The sequence below is a fragment of the Chrysoperla carnea genome, chromosome 3 (genome assembly GCF_905475395.1).
Source record: "Chrysoperla carnea chromosome 3, inChrCarn1.1, whole genome shotgun sequence".
In the NCBI taxonomy this organism is placed as follows: Eukaryota; Metazoa; Arthropoda; class Insecta; order Neuroptera; family Chrysopidae; genus Chrysoperla; species Chrysoperla carnea.
In genome coordinates this window covers 47,871,144-47,890,646 of record NC_058339.1, presented here as the reverse complement: position 1 = coordinate 47,890,646, position 19,503 = coordinate 47,871,144, and the positions used below count along the sequence as shown (strand labels likewise).

General features: G+C 28.2%; 1 protein-coding gene across 1 annotated transcript; it reads right to left on the bottom strand.

The window, feature by feature from the left end:
* Positions 1-359: 359 nt before the first annotated feature.
* LOC123294785 (sodium-independent sulfate anion transporter) lies at positions 360-17,733 on the bottom strand. Its single transcript, XM_044875929.1, has 10 exons — positions 17,575-17,733; positions 6,346-6,588; positions 5,038-5,233; positions 4,000-4,220; positions 3,600-3,942; positions 3,250-3,411; positions 2,480-2,766; positions 1,955-2,105; positions 1,700-1,876; positions 360-635 (listed from the first exon to the last, which is right to left on the bottom strand). Exons 2-10 carry the CDS (start codon positions 6,526-6,528, stop codon positions 430-432), a joined length of 1,926 nt encoding a protein of 641 aa, XP_044731864.1. The 5' UTR covers positions 6,529-6,588; positions 17,575-17,733; the 3' UTR covers positions 360-429.
* Positions 17,734-19,503: the final 1,770 nt, after the last annotated feature.

The following is a 19,503-nucleotide window of genomic DNA, read 5'->3' as shown; positions in this document are numbered from 1 at the left end:
TGACAAATATAAGTCGCAACCATCACACAATATTTCAATAGAATATTTCGAGAAATGTACAGCAAATAAAAACGTATCACATTTTTAGTTTTATAAAAAGGAATTCTGTCAAGTATTTCGAGACAAAATACAGCGAATAAAAAAAAATAAATACGACTCAAATGTACCAAAATCACACACATACAAATAAAAAAAACAATACAAATTTTTTAAAAGTTTTATTTAAAAAAAATTGTATAATTGATAATAAAAATGTTTCATTGTTGTATCTTATGGTTTGTAAAATACAATGGTAAATTTAAAAATTCAAAAAAGGGTTTTGGCAAATAAAATTAATAACAAATTATTAATAATAATATTAAGTAAAATAAAATAATAATACTATTACGTCGAGTCACAAATTATTTTCTTCATATTTGAGATTCTATATCACATACGTTTATCATTCTGTTGTAACACGGACAGGTTATTACTTGTGGCGACAATGTTTGATGAAAATTCTGGTGAACTTGGTGCATATGTGGTTATTTCTGTTAATTCTTCATACGAATTTGGACTATTTAAACATTTTGTAGTATTCGTTGAATTGTTTGGCAATAATTTCATTTCTTCGTCTTTTGCTTCTGTTTTTTTAGCTAAAAATGGTAAGAATAAAATTAAATTATTTCGAAAGAACAATAAACTGATAGCGTCCCTAGAATGACAAGCTATGGAAATTAATACCAAATAAAAAATTAAAACCAAATTAATTTCCTCTATTTAAAGAGATAACAGATAATTTCTTTTTTAATTTATTGGAAATAATTTGCATAATTCCAGATTAGATTTGTTATTTTATACGCGGTTATGCTTCGAATTAATCGTAAACATGCTAAATTTTGATCATTATTTCATATCCCAATCTAGTGTAGATATCACAGCGCATTGTTCTGGGACCAACTCTTAATTAAAATTATCCCGCAAATCTACCGGTCGATGGCACACAGATAACAGCTACATTTGCAGATGATACTGCTATTCTACCCATTGATGTGGATGCAAATACAGATTCACAAAAACTACAGACCAGTATCGATAGAATACAATATTGATTGAATAAATGTTAATAATAAGTTAACGAAATGAAATTCGTTCAAATAACGTTCAATTTGAGAAAAGAAGGGTGTCAAGCTGTTAAAATGAACGGTGTCAGTTTTCCACAGTCAAATGAAGTTAAATAGAAGACTTACTTGGTATAAAACACATCTAGTTGAAAAGAAAACAGTTAAATTTGTAGTTTTCAAATTAATACTGATTTTTGGGTCTAAATTCAAAATTATCACTAAAGTGGTAGATACTTGACTGTTACATTGAGCAGTATCCAAACTCTTAAGTGATCAATCCCTTAGAGAATTGTGACAGTGTGAATAAACCAAATAGACAAAATGTGTTGGATTTAAAATTTAGATTCAACATAATCATCAAATCAATTGAAAGGAAACTTATATACTTAGTTTAATATTATTCAGGAAACTACCACTGAGTAAATTACCGATCAAGTCAACCTTTTAGTCACTACATCTATTTATAATTCTTTTAAGAACTGATTATAGAAAATAGAAATCAAACAAGAACAAAAAATACATAATATTTACACTTCGTGACGTAAAACTTCGATATAATAGTACTTGATAATCGAGTATTAACGACTCAGACTTACAATATAAAATATAATCCAATTCACTGTGCGTTGTTACGTATTGGAAATCTTCCAAAGCAGCTCCTTTGAAAACAGCAATTACATCATCACGTGGTCTAAAAAAGTATATCATTTGTTTACGTTTATTAAAATCATCAATGAGGGCAGCAATTCCTTTAGCAGCAGTAAAATCAGCACCTATAATGAAAAAATAAAATAAAAAAGGTTTCATATAAAAATTGTCCGGGCAAAGCAAAATAATCTACTTTAACTTACCTAATACAAATCTACAATCAACAATAACTGGAAGTTGTGAAGATCCTAACTTTACACCGGCTTTACCAACAGAAGCCCTTATAAAATCCACAGCTGGGAAGTACAAACTATTCCCGGGTGTTATAAGAAGATATTCAGCGCCATGATTTGTCTGTAAAAAAAAACAATTAAAATTAGATTAGCATTAATAAACAATTTATCATTCTACTAATTAACTCTCGAAAAAAGGAAGAGGGATACTTGGGAGGCATTTGGTCTTTAGTATCAGGTGCCGGCTACCCTACATATCGTTTTTTATTAGGTTTGCAGAAAGAACCGGGATTGTTCCTAACTAAGCCATTCATGGCTGCATACTTCCCACTTTCTTTCATTTTGTCAGGCATAGATTAAAAATCCAGGCTAAGAGTATTTAAATTATTTGACTCTATCTTACGTTTAAATGTAAGCGACATGATAATCTAATTTTTAACTAATCCATTTTATATCATATATAAATTCAGAATATAAAAAAAGTTATAAACTCACCATCTTCTTCTCAACATGAATACTTGGACGTGCTGATGGATACAACAGTATCAATATATTAATAGCAACACCAACAAGGATACCATATTCAACACCCATAGCTAAGCATAAGACAAACGTGACAAATGTCGGCACCAAATCTTTACGACTTGATTTCCACATTGGTTTAACAATCTCATATTCAATCATAAATATCACAGCACTAATAATAACAGCTGCTAATGATGCTTTCGGTATGTAGTAGAAATATGGTGTGAGAAATGTTAGTGCTAATATTACTAACACTCCTGAAATCGATAAAGAAAATGATTTAAAAAAGTATCCAACAATAAAATTTTTTCTTTACGGTTAAACTACGTGGCTCTATTTTGGAAAGCCTTTTAAATTGCAAATAAAACCAGTTTCAATATACCACATCTCATTCAGGTCAGGTATCTTCATATCGATATCTTAATAGCCGCCGTATTGGGTGTAATTTTAGAAGAAATAATTTTTTATGAAATTATACAAGCAATAAAAAATCTAGTTCTGGTAAAAATTATTGAATTGCAAGGGGCAGCTTATTCAGACCTTGAATTTGACCTTGGTCTTCGGAGTTCAAACAATCAACTAGCTCAGGTTCCTAGTTGATAAGAGACAGAAGAACACAATTTAATTTAGAAAGTTATCAAGTTTCTTGAAAAAAACTAGCATTTTAGTTGAAATGTTTTGTTCGAAAAACACATACATTCGGTGGAAGGCGACTACCTACTTGATATAATCAATTTTACCTGTATAAACCCCACCCAACGGCGTTTTCACACCACTTGCATGATTAACAGCACTTCTTGAAAATGATCCTGTAACTGGCATCGAACTCACAAACGATCCAAAAATACTACAAATAGACAGCGTCAACAATTCTTGAGTTGCATCTACGCTATCTCCACTTGCTGGAAAGAATATATAAATTATACTACGTAACTATCAATAGAATTAAAGAAGTTTTCATCTTATTTATGAATTAATCCTCCCTTTGATACGTCTTTTGTAAAAAATTCATTTTTATTCTCTGTACGGTTTATGCGTTTTAAGTATGGCCTCATTAAAATAAAAATTAAACTAATTAAAATATACTTACCAAAAGCTTTAGCAATGGCAACATTACCCAAAACGGCAATAACAGGTACTAATACAATTGATGCACCTAATTCGTTACACATTTGTATAAAATTGTATGTTTGATTACCCACTCTAGTTTCGAATGGTGGCGGTGCAAATGTTGGTAAACCAGAACGTACTTTTCCAGTTAAAATAAATACGTCATTATAATTATTTTGTTCCAAATAATAGGCCATAAAGGAACATCCTACAACCACTAATGCATTCCGAGATGTTGATAATAACCAAATGGATTTTTCAATAATTTTCTCATGTGAATTTGGTTTTCTACCTTTTGATACTATTTTAATACTTTTAATTCGCTACAAACAAAATTTGTTTATAATAATTTTTAATCGAAAATTTATTATAATTCTTACCCTTAAAACTAATAAAATTACTATGCATGAAAAACCGAGTAAGCAATCCCACGGTCTAGTTTCCGGCAAATGATAATAAACTTTTAAAATGGTATCCAAAAAGCCTGACGAAGTAAATTTCAGGCCTAGTAAACCTTTTAGTTGAGACATGGCAATAATAACAGATGTGGCTGAGGTAAAACCCACTGTGACTGGAATTGATATAAAATCTACTAATACACCTAAAAAATAGAAAATTTTAAATGATTACTAGAATATTATTTCTCCACAAATTTAAAATTTAGCAATTTGTAATTGTTAATTTCTTCGTATGATATCACAGAGATCCGTCGTTCCATTTCGATTTAAATCAATCAGATTTTTGAGTTTATGGATTATTCAAAGTAATTACGATAGACAAAAACCTAATAAAAATCAAGTCTTTTGACGATATATTGATTTTTTTGAGGGAATGGGAAGGGAAGGCACTTGATTTTATTGGCCTATATAATTTCAAGAGGTTAGCCCAATTTCAATAGATTGCCATATTCATCGAACTTTTTATGTATTTTCGGTAAGCAGCTTCGCCAACAAAATTGAAACATACGAACATGTTATAAAATATTATGCGAATTGTACAATATTCGCCATATTTGCGAATTTATACTCGATTTAATACTCAAATTAGCATAAAAATCATACAAAATGATCTTGAAAAAAGCGATTCTATTAAACTACTCTTAGCCGATTTGAATTTTGCCCTACTTTGTATGTCATTCAATAAATTTTATTGTAAATAACTGAATATAATGAATGAAATGTTATATCTTTAATTCAGTTGAATATGAATATTCTCAAGGAAGACAATATTAGAAATAACTATAATTTATTATCAATTATTAATTCAAATACTATAATAATAAAAAATGTATAATTTTTTTTTGCTTGCTGATAAATTCTATTGAAAGAATAAATAAACAATAAACACACATGACTTGAATGACTGAATAAAATATTAATTTCTACATCTTATCAATTAACTGATGCGTGCTTACTCACCTAAACGCAATAAACACATAATTAATTGTACTACACCAGATAAAAAACATAATAATATTGCAAAATCTGCATTTTTATGTAAAATTTGTTGATAAGTCATTAGTGCCATTAAAGCTGTTGGTCCAATTGTTATATCACGACAACTACCAAATATTGCATAAATAAAACAACCCATAAATGCTGAATATAATCCAAACTAAAAGTAAATAATTATGATTATTATTAATAATAATCGGCTTATCGGACTTATATTGGCAGAGATTTTATAGGCATGATACATTCAAGTATTAGACAAAATGCTAGTTCCTTTGCTGACTCTACGAAATTTTTTGTCTCAGGTCTCATGATATGTTCACATAACAGGCACTCAACACACATTTTGCTAACGTACGTTTACAAAAACGTAAAGAATTAAATATTATTTTGCGATAATATTTAAAGAACATTTGAACCGCGACAAAACAGGAGCTCATTGGAAGAATCATAGGGGACGAGGAATCATTCAGAATTCGTCATTGGCGTTCAGTTAACCAGTTGTGTGCATCGCACTTCTAATGTTCCTAACTGAACCTGTCACTACTGCGAAAGGTCGGACTTACTCTAAATTAAAGTTGATCAAAAACAGACATCGACAAATACATAATTATTTTGCTTTCCATAATATTATTATAACTTGTGATTTTTGGATGGGGCCCCTAAATTTGGATTTGCATCGGATATTTTTAGCTTTTACTTTCAGCCCTCAATTAATTTATGAGCGTTTTACTAAAATTTTATACAAAAACTCTAGCAAAATTATTTTCGTAATTGGTACCTAAGCAAAACTGATATAAGCAGTCTTCTTTCAAAAAATGAAAAAATAATGAAGTAAGCTTTATAGCTCCCTACAAAATTATGAAAAAATTTGAATTTATGGCAAAAATTTTGTAATGACTACCTTCAACTGTTCCGTTATTGACAAATTTCTTGAATTCAGGTAATTGGATCACGAAATCAAAATCTTAAGAAATCTTCAAAACTTTAAATGTAAGTAAAGGGCCATCCATTAATTACGTCACACGTTAAGGGAGACGGGGGGCTGTCAACGAAATGTGACATTGTGTGACAGAGGGTAGGGGGAGAACAAAATCATTTCTAATTTCTATAATAAGAACAGCGCATACGTTGACTAAATACTACAAAGTTAATGTATCAAGACGACAGAATTTCATACATAAGATTAATTGTGCGAAAATTTCGAAGAGACTTATCCAGCCCACTTGAATATAATTAAAAAAAAAAAAAAAAACTTATCTATGGATATCTTACCTGTGGTTCCAGTCCAGCTAAAGTTGCATATGCTAAAGCTTGTGGCATAACAGTTAAACCCACTGTTACACCAGCAATAATATCACTAATAAAATGGTCAGAATTATACGTTTGTAGCCATGTTGTTATTGGTATACGTTTCTTGATTTTTCTAATTAACCATGGTGGTCGTTTTGGATCCATTGTTGGTGGTGCTTGACTCACGTGGTTTTATTTATAATTCTGTTTCCAATTCACTATCGTCTATAAATAAACAGAACAACTTTTTTATATTTGTATGCACATTTTTTTTATTAATTAAATTAATATAATTAAGTGATTAAGAAAACGTTGCACACATTGATACATTCACATAAAATACATTTGAAAATTAATGAACTTGATACTACATTTTATAATTCAATGTGCTATCGCCAATATCTTACATAGTGTGTGCTACTGGTAGTATATTTTTGGTACAAGAATATGTATTTATAGCAATACAATAGTAAAGGTCGAATTTTATAAAGGTAGTTTTAACTACATTATTTGTTTACTAGATTTTCCCATGTCATAGACACAGTATGAGAGATCCAGAGGGTCTATTTAATCACAAAGCTAAATGGTACATAATGGGTAGGAATAAGCAATAACAAGACCACGTTCTCTTATTCTTGGTCCTGATATTGCTTATTAGCTTCTACTTCATCTTGGTATGGATGTTACATTCACGGTTCTTGTGAGCATCGAGATATATTAGGCCCGTAGAGTAACGAAAAAACATATAGCTTACTTCTTGTTTTCTGTTACAGGTCAGAAGTTTTTTTAATCTGTTGGGGGGTTAGCCCACTCGCTCGGAACCTGAAAACTGAAGCCATTAAACAAATTTGGCTGGAAATATTTTTTTACTTCATTGTAAGCGATATAACTCGTAAATTGCGCACTTTAGGATACTGCTGCTATGAAACTTTCTTGTTCGTAAGATGTTTTTCTATAACCGAAAAAAAAACTTGTTGCAAATTTTTGCGAAAAAATACACACTATTTTTTAATTTGGAAAGTTTCATTCGGCCTAACAGTTTTTGCTCAATTCCATTTTGTACCATATGTCCGAAAATTTGTCGATTTTAGGCAGGCCGCAAAGTCTAAGTTTTTATCCGATCGCTATCTGCTTTACGGGAATCAAAAAGGTGAAATGTCAGCTTTAATTGGGCATTTTTTAGGCGGTTTTTTGCAAAAATTTGTAACAACAACAAAAATTTTTTTTTTAGTTATAGAAATACATCCAAGGAACAAAAAAGTTATATAGCACCAATATCCTAAAATGCATCATTTACGAGCTACATCGCTACAAGGAAGCAAAAAATTTCATTTTTTGGTTAAAAATTTTTTTTTTTTTGAAATTTTTGGTTATAGGCTGGTTGGTAGGTATACTACGCAGATCTGCTAGCAAATTGAAATGCCTTCACATAGAAATTTTTATAATACTACACAATTATGAATAACAGTTAAGTTCTTATCAACAATTATTTGAATAATCACGCAGCAAGCCTGCTTGATTTCAGCCAATGTCATAATAATAATCATTATAATAATTAGACTAATTGCAATAACTTCGTTGAAGTTCTGTGATTATCTATTATATCAGTGGTTACTGGTGTATTCAATCAGTATTAAATTGCACCTCCCACCTAGTGAACTTTTGATATTTAAAAATTCATAATAAATACAAATATGGAGCACGAATGCGGAAAAACACATATTATTAGTAATTTTTGTTTAATGCTTTTGTTTATATTAAATAGAAAATTTGTTTAGAAGAATTTAATACAAGCAAATTCTGGGTTGCCAATTTAATATTATTTAATGGTAAAAATAAAAAATTGTAGATACACATGATACCCTAATATATGCGCAAATAAAATATTAATATCCGGTTTTTAATTAGAAAGTAAAATAGATTAAAATGTAAATAACATATATTTATATGTCAAGTACAATCGAAATTTTTTATAGCTCTTATCATATAAAATACTTCCTTGGATATTATTTAAATCATAGTTTCATCTTTAAAAAGGTCATATAATCTCATCAACAAACCTTGTATTAGGATGTTAATAATATGTAAGACTATAAAACTTCAAATTAATAAGAATTCAAGAGCATTGCACTCTGTCACATGATGTAATTATAGCTAATCTCAAAACCTCATTATCATAATATATTATTTACATCTAAAATATTTCTATTTTTACCCCAGTTTCATTCAAACGTGCAAATTTTTATTTTATTTCTGATTTAATAGATTTTACCAGCTTGGGGAGTTTTTTTTGTATTCCACTTCTCCTACTTTTAGTATTATTCGCCGAGCTTTGGAATTATTTGCCGAATGCAAAAAATGCCTCCTTCTATGTATAGTAGTGGATTAGAATTTTTACTCATAGGTCACTTTCAATTTGTAGATTAAAAAAACACTGGAATTTCCAGAGCAAATTTTCATCGCCATTTTAGATTTTTATGGGGAGAAAATTCGTGGAGTGCATTGTTAGTGTTTTCCTTTATCTTCTTAAGATACTACAAAAAACTTTCTAAATATAATGATTTAAAATTTCTTTATCGCATTCGCATATGAGTAATAGTTTGTCTCGTTCTAAAATGTGTAAGAATCCTATAGCCATTTATCGGTTGTGTTCCAGTTTTGAATCTACAATATTAACTTTTTCAAAATAAAAAGTTTTAAATAAATAAAAAAACACGCTTTTGTAAATAGCTGAACTAAAAAGTAGAAAATAATTTCTATAAGTTCAAAAATCTTAATACATATTGATAAGAGTAAAGTTATTATAAAATATCTTAAAAAGCATCCCACGCTTTTTTATGATAAAATGATTTATTTCTTAATCACTTTTTTTTTTTTACTTTTAAAAATTATTTTCAACTTTTTAGCTCAGCTACAAAAACGTGTTTTTAAAATTTTTTTAAACTATTGTTTTTTTTCTACATTTTTCAGCTAGCAACAACAGAGTGTTTTTAGTTTTTAAAACTATTATTTATTAATGTTATGGAATGTTATCTGCGCTTCCACCACCAAAGATTTTTTAGTTAATCGTTAATCTTGAAGATCCTGATAAGGAAAATCGGACAAACTTATTCAATTATTATATTATCATCGAACCTTGATAAGTGTGCAAAGTTTCAATTCAACTCGACGTTTCGAATTATGTGAAAATCACGTTCAAACATTCCCTTACATAAATAATACATACCAAGCTAATAAAAGTGTGTTAAAAATTATTTAATATCAACCTTTATATATCGATTTTTTCTTTAATTTTTTTTTTTTAAATTAATTGATAATTATAATTTTTGTTTTACAAAATAAATGAACCATCAATTATTTATTTATGGCTTATGAACTTTGTATACTAACTTAAAATATTTATAATATTATATCATTAAGGTAAAAAAAAGTAAACATTTGGATTTTTATATAATTATATTGCTACAGTACTTTTAGTTTTCATTTACAGTCTGCAGTAATGAGTAAAGGGCCTTGGCAAGCTCTTGTTGAACTAATTAATAAACGACCTTTCTTATTTCCTATTTCTAATATCGGGTGTTTCTTAAATTTTGTAAATTTTAATTGTTCAGCCAAAAACTTTTCTAGTCGATTTATAACCTTTGTTTTAAATTCATTTCCTTTAATACACAAGAAAATAATTTTGAAAATTTTAATTTTCTATATTTCTACGTAGTAAAATATTTTAAGTCCACGCTTTACATGGGTGATTCATTAGTAACTAGTTTTTTTACGATTAAAATAATATGTTAATTATTAATTTTTATTGCATTTTTATTATGTTTTTATTGATTTATTAATTGTATTATAATAATAAATCTTTTAACAATACTTGTAAAAATACGCTTTCGTCAATATTAGCAATTTTAATCAATTTTATTACTTGTTTTTAAATTTTTACAGAATTTTCTTTAATTGTTAATCTTTGCTTAGATAAATTAATGCAGGAGTTTTTATAAAAATTGCTTCGAGTGTCCATCGAGCCTATCTATTTATAATTTAAAATATATTTTCAACTTTTTTTTAATGAAATGAGAAATCCGCAAGTTAATTTATACACTTGGTAGACAGCTTTCGTAATCATTAATTTAGATCTGGGGCAGATTCAACTATTGAGAGAGATTAAATATTGGTACTTTATTGTCAAAGTCTATTTTTATATCAAGAAAATTTAAAATGGGAAATGAGGTCAATGTTCAAAATTGCTCATGTTTACATATAATGGAATAAAATAATTTTGTGCAATTTTAGATTATAGCTTATATATAGATTATAGCTTTAAAAACTTACATTTCGATTCAATCATCTGTTGCAGATTTTAGATAAACTTACAGCGTTATATCTAAATAACCACTTTGCTTTAAAGACATCGTCAACGTTAAAGATTGGAAATAATCTTGTCAGATTAAATACTAATATTGGTATGTTAATTAATGATAAAAAAATTAACGGAATACTAACTAAATACAGAAAAACCCCCCTATACACAATACACACTATACTTATATGAAATCTGTACTTGAGTTTACGTAACAATCAGATTGTTTAAATGAACTTTCTGCATCAAGTATATGCCTATTACGTATAATTACGTTTATATAGGACTACTCAGCGGAGAATTAAAACCTTTTAACTGAAATAACTCGGGATTTCACTCGAATTTAGAAGGATGAGTAAAGTTAAATTTTTGACTATTATTTCTTTCCTCTTGGAAACCAACCAAAATTATTATAAAAGTAATAAAATTTGCAAAAAAACATGGCGAAACAACATGTAGATACTATAAACTGTGCTCTTAATGGAAATGCTATTACATTACTTATTTTGAAATCACAAATACTCGTTCTTTTTAGTCAACCCTGAAATACTTTTGAGTTTTCATCTCTGAGACAGTCTTTGTTTCCTTAAACAAAAAATTAATCTGAATTTCTAAATTTACCTCAAATTTGAACAAAATCGATTTAAGATAATTAAGCTGACCTTGTTGAAAATATTTTTTTAATAAAATATAAGAACTAGTTTTTATTAAATGACTTTTTGAAATAATGTCGGTATTCTTTATTTTGATTTTTTTTGTTTCCTATGAGACCGTGAGCTCATAATAAAGCGCAATTTACAGGTTACTTTGTTAATCAATAATTTGTACTGTAGCTTGAATGTCGAATTTAAATAAAACCGGTTTTTCGATAATCGTTTTTTCGACAAATGAATTTTGTCTGTCATATACGTTAATAGAAAATTATTAACAATAATAGATACGTAAAAAAAATGACAGAAAGTTGATCAAAGTCGAAAGTATAGAAAAATTTTTCTTTACAATTGCACTCCATTTTTCAACCATTTCGATATTATCAACCGTCAATCGTTGGAAAACCTAAGCCAAACCAAATTTCAAATTGTTATAATCATTAGATCTTTAGACAAAAATAATCATGATTTATTTTCATTATAAGTTCACCGTCGTTTTTATCAATATTTGAATAATGCACACAAAGCATTAATTAATTAATTAAGCAGGTAGATAATATTTTTACATTTTCAGGTTTTGTGATAGTAGTTTAATTTGTAAAAAATAAATTTTTTATAGACCTAGGCAGATGAGTCACATCGCTTATAGCCTATGAATTTTTGCTATTGAGGTTCTTTCATCAACTATTTTATGTGTTTAACAACATGATACAAAAAAAAAATCAAAAAAAAAACTTTTTAATACTCCACGTTTTAAAAATGGATTAAAATATATAAAATATCGCAAGAAGAGGATCCCATTCTTGATAACATTAATTTTTACATTACACTTATAAAAATTTATTCATTTTTATCCCATTTTGAAAATGTGATAAATTAAAATGTATTTTTATTTAAATGTTTATTTTACACTTTTTAAACCATGTTTTATTTTCTTTTTCATGCATTATCATCCAATTCTTATCTACCTTCAAAATTTTAAGTCTGTAACTGATCGGGAAGTTAGTATAAAATTAATTAGAAAAATCGACCAGAATGCACGAAAGCGAGTTAATAAGAACGTGATAATAATTAAAATAGTAGATCAACTTCCATGAAAAGGAGGTGAAGGGTCCCATGTATCATTAACGATAACAAATTAATATGATTAATGTATAATTAAGTTTGTTTTTATTAATAACAATCACCTTCCTATTAAATAAGTTGTCATAATGTCATTGTTAGTAATGCTTCAATGATTAATGTTTCTTTTCTATTATTTGTAACGGAATTTCTTGTTCATTCTCCTACTACAGTACTAACTTATAAGAAGTTTTTGCAATGGATGCGAATTTTGAAACTTGAATAAAAACTTTCGTTGAGACTTTTGGTTGAAAATTTTGCTTAAATCATCCTAATATTAGTTAATCATATCCTCTGAAATTTTTTTAGAACCCAAACAGTTATATTAAAACAGAAAATATGCATAAAGTCAGGCAGTAACTGGTAGCTTTTACCAAATCTAAAGAAAAAAAATATCGCAATAAATATTTCCTGCCTTTGTGTTTTCTTGTCCACATATTGTAAACCAAATTAATGCTGTAACAGATATTATGCATTATAAAACGATGCGTCCACGGTTTAAAGGTCGCGAGTTTTAGATACAAAAAGTTAAATATGACGGGGTTAACGCAAAGTAAGAGAAACATGTCGGATTTTCAATATTTCAACCAAAAACTTTCTATGATGCTGTCTCAGATACAATCGGCGAGAGTAATTCTAGGTACATTGAAGTGTGACCGATGGTACATAATGATTTTGAACCATGCATCACCTGTTTCTATCGTAAGTTGTATATTATTTAAGCTCTCTACAAAAATGCATCATGTTGAATAGTGACAGTACTATAAACAAAGAAAATTGTTATACACCCTTGTGATATTATAAAAATGGATTAGCAAACACATAAATATAAATTTTGATCTTAAGTATCACATCTTCCTCTATTATGTAATTAATCATTCCACTTATTTTACTGCAGAATGATTACAGACGATCTATGTAAATACAATTCATTGTTTTAATAATAGAAGACAATTGAAGTTGTCTACAATTACTAATAGTCTACTGAAAACATTGAAAAAATAGTAACTTTGAATAAAATGTTATATATTTAACAAGCAATTCTTGTATATATATATTTGGAATCTCGGAAACGGCCCCAACGATTTTCATAAAATTTAGTACATAGGGGGTTTTTGGAGCGAAACTTCGATCTAGCTAGGTTTCATTTTTAGAAAACGTCGTTTTATTTCGGAAACTTTAATCTCGAAAACGGCTCCAACGATTTTCATGTAATTTAGTATGCAGGAGGTTTTGGTGCGAAAAATTTACCTAGCTATGTTTCATTTTTAGAAAACGTCGTTTTATCTAAGAAACTTTAATCTCGGAAACAGCTCCAACAATTTACATGAAATTTATTATGTAGAGGATTTCGGGTGCGATAAGAGGGTCTCATTTTTAGAAACGGCTACAACGATTTTCATGAAATTCAAAATTCAGGGGGTTTCGGGGGCGATAAATCGGTCTAGCTAGGTTTAATTTTTACAAAACGCCATTATCGAGCAAAGTTCGGTCATCCAGGTACTATTTTATTATATACAAAGTAAAAGAATTTTAACGTTTCATATTATCAATCGATATTTAATTCGATATCAATATATAACATAACGAATGATCCTTCTAATCTTAAATTACTTTCGGGTTTTGAGTCCATTGAGCATGAATCACTATTTTAGACAATCCTCCCAAAGCGATCTCTAAAGGATTCAAAATTCAATTACTACTTTATGTGTCTTCGATAAATAATAATTATTAAATTTTATTAATTCTATATTTCTGATACATAAATAGAATTAATAAATATTTGAGCTAATTAATAGATCTGAGACGGACAAAAGCGAAACTTTACGGGAGGTTTAAAAACCTAAGACAATATAATATTCGGATACTAGTTTTAGTATACTATGTTTTATTGCAAATACATATCTTTGTGTATTATTGTGGAATTACAATCGACAACGCATTATTTTACCTAAATGAGACAATCTACCTGAATTGCTTTTGACATTGAAAATATAAAAAATTCGTTAATAATTAAAATCAAGCTAGCTAGAGGAGAAGAAGTTTAGAGAGAGCTTAAGTCAAAAATTGGAATACAACGTTATACAATATTTATGTTAGTTAAATTATCATATTTATGTTAAGCAAAATTGTAAGAAATAAATTTTATCAAATTCATGGTGATTTATTGAAAATCAATAATCTTTATTGGGAAATTTTTTCTATTGACAAGAAAATTATATTATACCACTAACTGAATAAAATAGAAGAAGAAAACTAATTAATCAAAATGAAAGTTACAACTGCAGACATTCTATCTTACCAATACCGGTTGTCAACGGAAGTACTATACATATTAATTTTATGAATATTACAAATACAAAATTTTGGATCAAAGCTTTTTGTTATCATAAAAATTTGAATATCGATTGTTGTTTGTAAAGTGTAGGGTTGCCACCTCTCTATATTTGATCAAGAGACTCCCGAAATTGTGTAGTCTCTCCCGACATCCGATAGCAACATAAATTCTCCAGAGTTCAGTAAAAAAATATATTTTTTGATTATTTGTTCAGGAATTAGGGTTGCCACCTTTCTAGGTTTCAGGTATATATTCAGGTAAATTCGACAATTCTGGGCAATTTTTATTTTAAATTACTTGAAGCATATTAATTTAAATATTAAATTGTGGAAAAATAGTATTATAATTTTGTGATATAATTAGGCTAATTTCACTATCCCCGTGGGCTGCCAAATATCCGATTTTGGTTCGAAGTCTCCGGTTTTCAAATCTCCGATTTTTTTGGCCATTTTTATACGAAAATAAATAAATCCGTTATAAATAAAAATTGACTTTATATTATATACAAAATAGTATAGACACATATAAAAAAAGTATAAAAAAAGAACAATTTTCTAAAAACTAGAGTTAATCATATTTATTTATTTTTTTTAAATAATATTATTTAATTTATTACTGTAATAATATTAATAATTTGTCGAGAATAAACAAAAAATAAAAAAAATTGCATAATTTAATATTTACGAAGACCAAAATAAAACGGTAATCTTCGGTTTTTTTCAAGTTTTGATTTAGGAGTCATAATCTTCCGACTTTCTGGTTTATCTCTCGACTTTTACATGGCAATCCTATATGGAAACCGGATATAAGGTTGTTTTGTTTCCTCAAATTAAAAGTTTGTTCTAGGATATACAAGGTTTTAAAAAAGAAAAAGAATCTTTTAGTATCCCAACGCTCTTAATTCACTGAAAGTAAATCTTTAGGAGCTATTACGAGGCTAAACATGACAACCCATAATTTGACCTTGAAAGTCTTTGAAGGTCGATTAAAGAATTTTATGTTTTAAATTGAAACCCATATATAGTTTGTGGTCGGTTAGTTTGAAAAAATTTTTCTTATCTCTTAATTATACCATGTATATGAAATATACCAAGGTATACTAAGTTTAGTCCCAAGTTTGTAACGCGTCTGTTGTCTGTCTGTCTGTCTGTCTGTCTGTCGTCTGTCTGTCTGTTATCACGATAACTCAAAAAAGAAGAGAGATATCAAACAACTTTTGTTTGAAACATTTTTTCATTAACATCACTGTTTACCTGTGAGAGCGCAAATTATGCGCAAATTGTATAGTATATATTATATGGGAATATTAATTATATGTGTGACATGTATGCACATATGTGTAATGTAACAAAGTAATCAACACTGTCTACATATGGTATTTCAACAATTAACTCAGTCAATTGTTTGTTTTCACTTGTTTTTTGTTCAAATTAGATACTTGAAATACTAACAAATTAAGAATTTTTAATTTTAACAAAATTGGAATATGTCAAATGAGTTCGTTGACACCCGGTATATTAAATTTATAGTAAATACAATATTTATGTAAACAGTAATAAAGAGAAATTATATTAGATTTGTTCCATATTCATAAAACATAAATGTTTCGAAAATAATCAATGTGTCTTTATCACCTTAAAATAATTTAGATTCTTTTAGTTCTTGTATCGAAATCATTGTTAAAAATATTATATGTAATTATTTTTTTATAAATATTTATTAAGTATTAACGTTTGTATAATATAAGCACATTCATATCTCCGATAAAATTAAAGAAACATTGATAATAAAATATGCACTATCAATCGCTAAACCTACTAAATTCTAAGAAATGGAGGTAAATGCCTTCGTCATTATTTCTAAAATTATTATTTATAAACAGACTAAATAATAACAAAACTTATTACGTTACTCCTTAAAAACTAGATTTAACCGGTTAAAAATAATTCATTATTGATACCAATTATAAGAATAAAGCGGTAACTTTAACAAGTTTTATTAAAAACAATTGAAAGAACTTCCCTTTACCAACGCTAACATTTTTTGATTAAACTGTTAGTCCTATCAAGGATGAAAATATAAAGATCAATCAAGGGCAACACGCAAATTGTTTTCAAATTTAATTATTTAATTATTTATCTACTAATTCTTACTGCTTGTCTAATTATAGCTTCGAGTTTTATGAAAAAATTGAATGAAATAATGTTACCTATATAATTTTTTATGAAGGCTTAATTTCGATGGTTCTTCGGGTTTGTTTAATCTTCAATGAAAATCAGTCGTTTGAAAACTACTGCTACACAATTTTGCATTGTGTAAAATTTATTAGCCCGCGCTTCCATAATTAAGATATAAAAACGATTAACACCCGACGTTAAAAGATTTAATACTTGTCTTCGTATTTCCGGTTAGTTACCGATCAGTTGAAACAGGAATTTTCTCTCGAAAAACGCAACCGGCTTCGTATCTAAATTAAGATTGTTATGAGTCTGAAATTTACCCGAATTCACTTATTTGTTTTACGCGAGTTTATGATTGTTTATCAATTTGCAATTAAAAGGAGCATAACATGATACCACATGCAAAGCAGAGGGTACAGTTTGAATAGAAAAGCTTTAACTCTTTTCCTTTTATTAATTTTTAATTTCCTATTTTTTAATGTTTATTACTAGAATAAACTGAAAATCTCTGAAAATACTACAACATAAATAAATAAATTTAAAAATGAAAAATTTAATACTTACAAAAATCAAGAACTGTTGAAAACTTCAAATTGCAATTATTTATATAAACATCAACAACAAAATATAATCACAAATGATATTTTACTTTCAATAAAATCATAAAAGTAAAAGTACGTGTTTTTACACTATTTATTTAATAATATTTTAATTAAAATTAAGATATTACAACCAGAATAATAATTATTAATTATTGACAATATTAAAACCATAATACTTAATAAATTATATTATTTAAAAAATTAAATTAATTATTAATAAATAAATTATAAATGTGTTTATTAGACAGTAAAATCGTATAATAAATATATTGTATGAACGGTGTCAGAATACACAACAAAATACAACACCCAATGTTGAAGAATGTCTTAATAACTAAATATTTAAATGAATTAAATAGTTTGCAACAACGAGCTGTTGGTTATATATTATGGCGTATTCAGAGAGTAAAAAAAGCAAAACCACATACTACTATTGTGGCGCCGATAAGAGTACAAATTCACTGCCATTAACTAACTAACTTCACTACTATTTATTGGCCAATATCTCTTATTAATTAAGAAAATACATTATGTGTATAATATGTAGGGGATAGTTGTCTGGGTCAGTCTGCTGTCTTGATAGGCCCATTGCCAATTTTTAATTTCCCAGAATAGGGAAATATAAATATATGCCATCGAGTACTGCAAAACCAAAGAGTGCTTGTTTGTGGTGAGAGATAATGATTTTAATGTAAATTCTTGCCAATGTTGGATAGATTAAAATAAGAGATAAATTGGAAAATTCATTTATTATTTGTTCAATCGAACGAGTCCATCAAATCATCGTTAATTTGGTACACGTCTTTAACCGTAAAAGACCACAAAAACTACCATGCGCGCCGGGAGAGGGTGCAAGGGGATCCACTTGCACCCCCATATCTTGAAGGAAAATATACAGACAAAGATTAAAACACAGACAAATTCATGTCTTACCATTAATAACACGTACAGTAAATACGCTAAATTCGTCAATAAAACCACATCTCCGCTGCTTCCAGAAGTTTTACTGTTCTTTTTGTAACAGTCAAGAATTCGTATACATACAATAAAACATGCCACGCATTACACTTTAGAACCCAAGTCTTTGTTCTTTTAGAAATGTTTTTGTTTGCCAGTAATAACCTGAATTTATTAAAAGCTAATTTTGCGAGGGTCACACGACTCTTGATCTTATGTGCACATCTACCGCCATTGGCGGATCTAGGATTTTGTCCTTCATATTAGATTAGTGGAAAAAGTGGCAGACACCCCTTTTGTATACCTTTTCAACAGATTTGCTGTACGTTCAATAAATGGCAAGATTTTTCATAATCGATTGAGGAAAAAATGAAAACTTTGATAAGGAAGATCTTCCTAGTAATATTAATATCTTATATTTGGACATAATTTTCTAGAGGTGCACGGCAATCATTTTTTTAATTATCGAAAGTAAAAGAAAATAGTCGATTTTTTTAACCAACTCAAGTGTTGATGCAGATGCACCCTCCTGAATGTAACCCTGGCGGTGCCTATGAGAATAACAATAAATTCATGACATTTGCTGTGATATTTTGAGAAAGATTCGTCGATATATTAAAAATATAACAGCGAGCTGTATCATTCTTTCAAATTGTAATTCCGAATAATAATAGAAAAAATCAAAAAAATTAAGCGTTTTATTTAAATCAATTTATTTTCCACATCATTTCAGCATATATTTCGTAGACTATCAGCGGATAGGCCCATCTAGACGGCAAAGGGATAATTTTATAAATCCCTTTTACTTTTTCTTTATCAGACCCTTGCAGCCATGTACTTGGATTTACAAAATTTAAGTCAAGTCAAGTCATGAGTATGTACGACTATGACAACATTCTCATATATTAAACGCCAACTATATAATATATTAAAT

What these genes read in the sequence shown, in the direction of transcription:
- LOC123294785 (XM_044875929.1), bottom strand. Translation starts at nt 6,528, where the DNA reads ATGGATCCAAAACGACCACCATGGTTAATTAGAAAAATCAAGAAACGT. An exon ending in TGCCATTGCTAAAGCTTTTG is followed by an intron (nt 3,412 to 3,599) that starts GTAAGTATATTT and finishes TATTCTTTCCAG; the next exon opens with CAAGTGGAGATAGCGTAGAT. An exon ending in GTTGGGTGGGGTTTATACAG is followed by an intron (nt 2,767 to 3,249) that starts GTAAAATTGATT and finishes TATCGATTTCAG; the next exon opens with GAGTGTTAGTAATATTAGCA.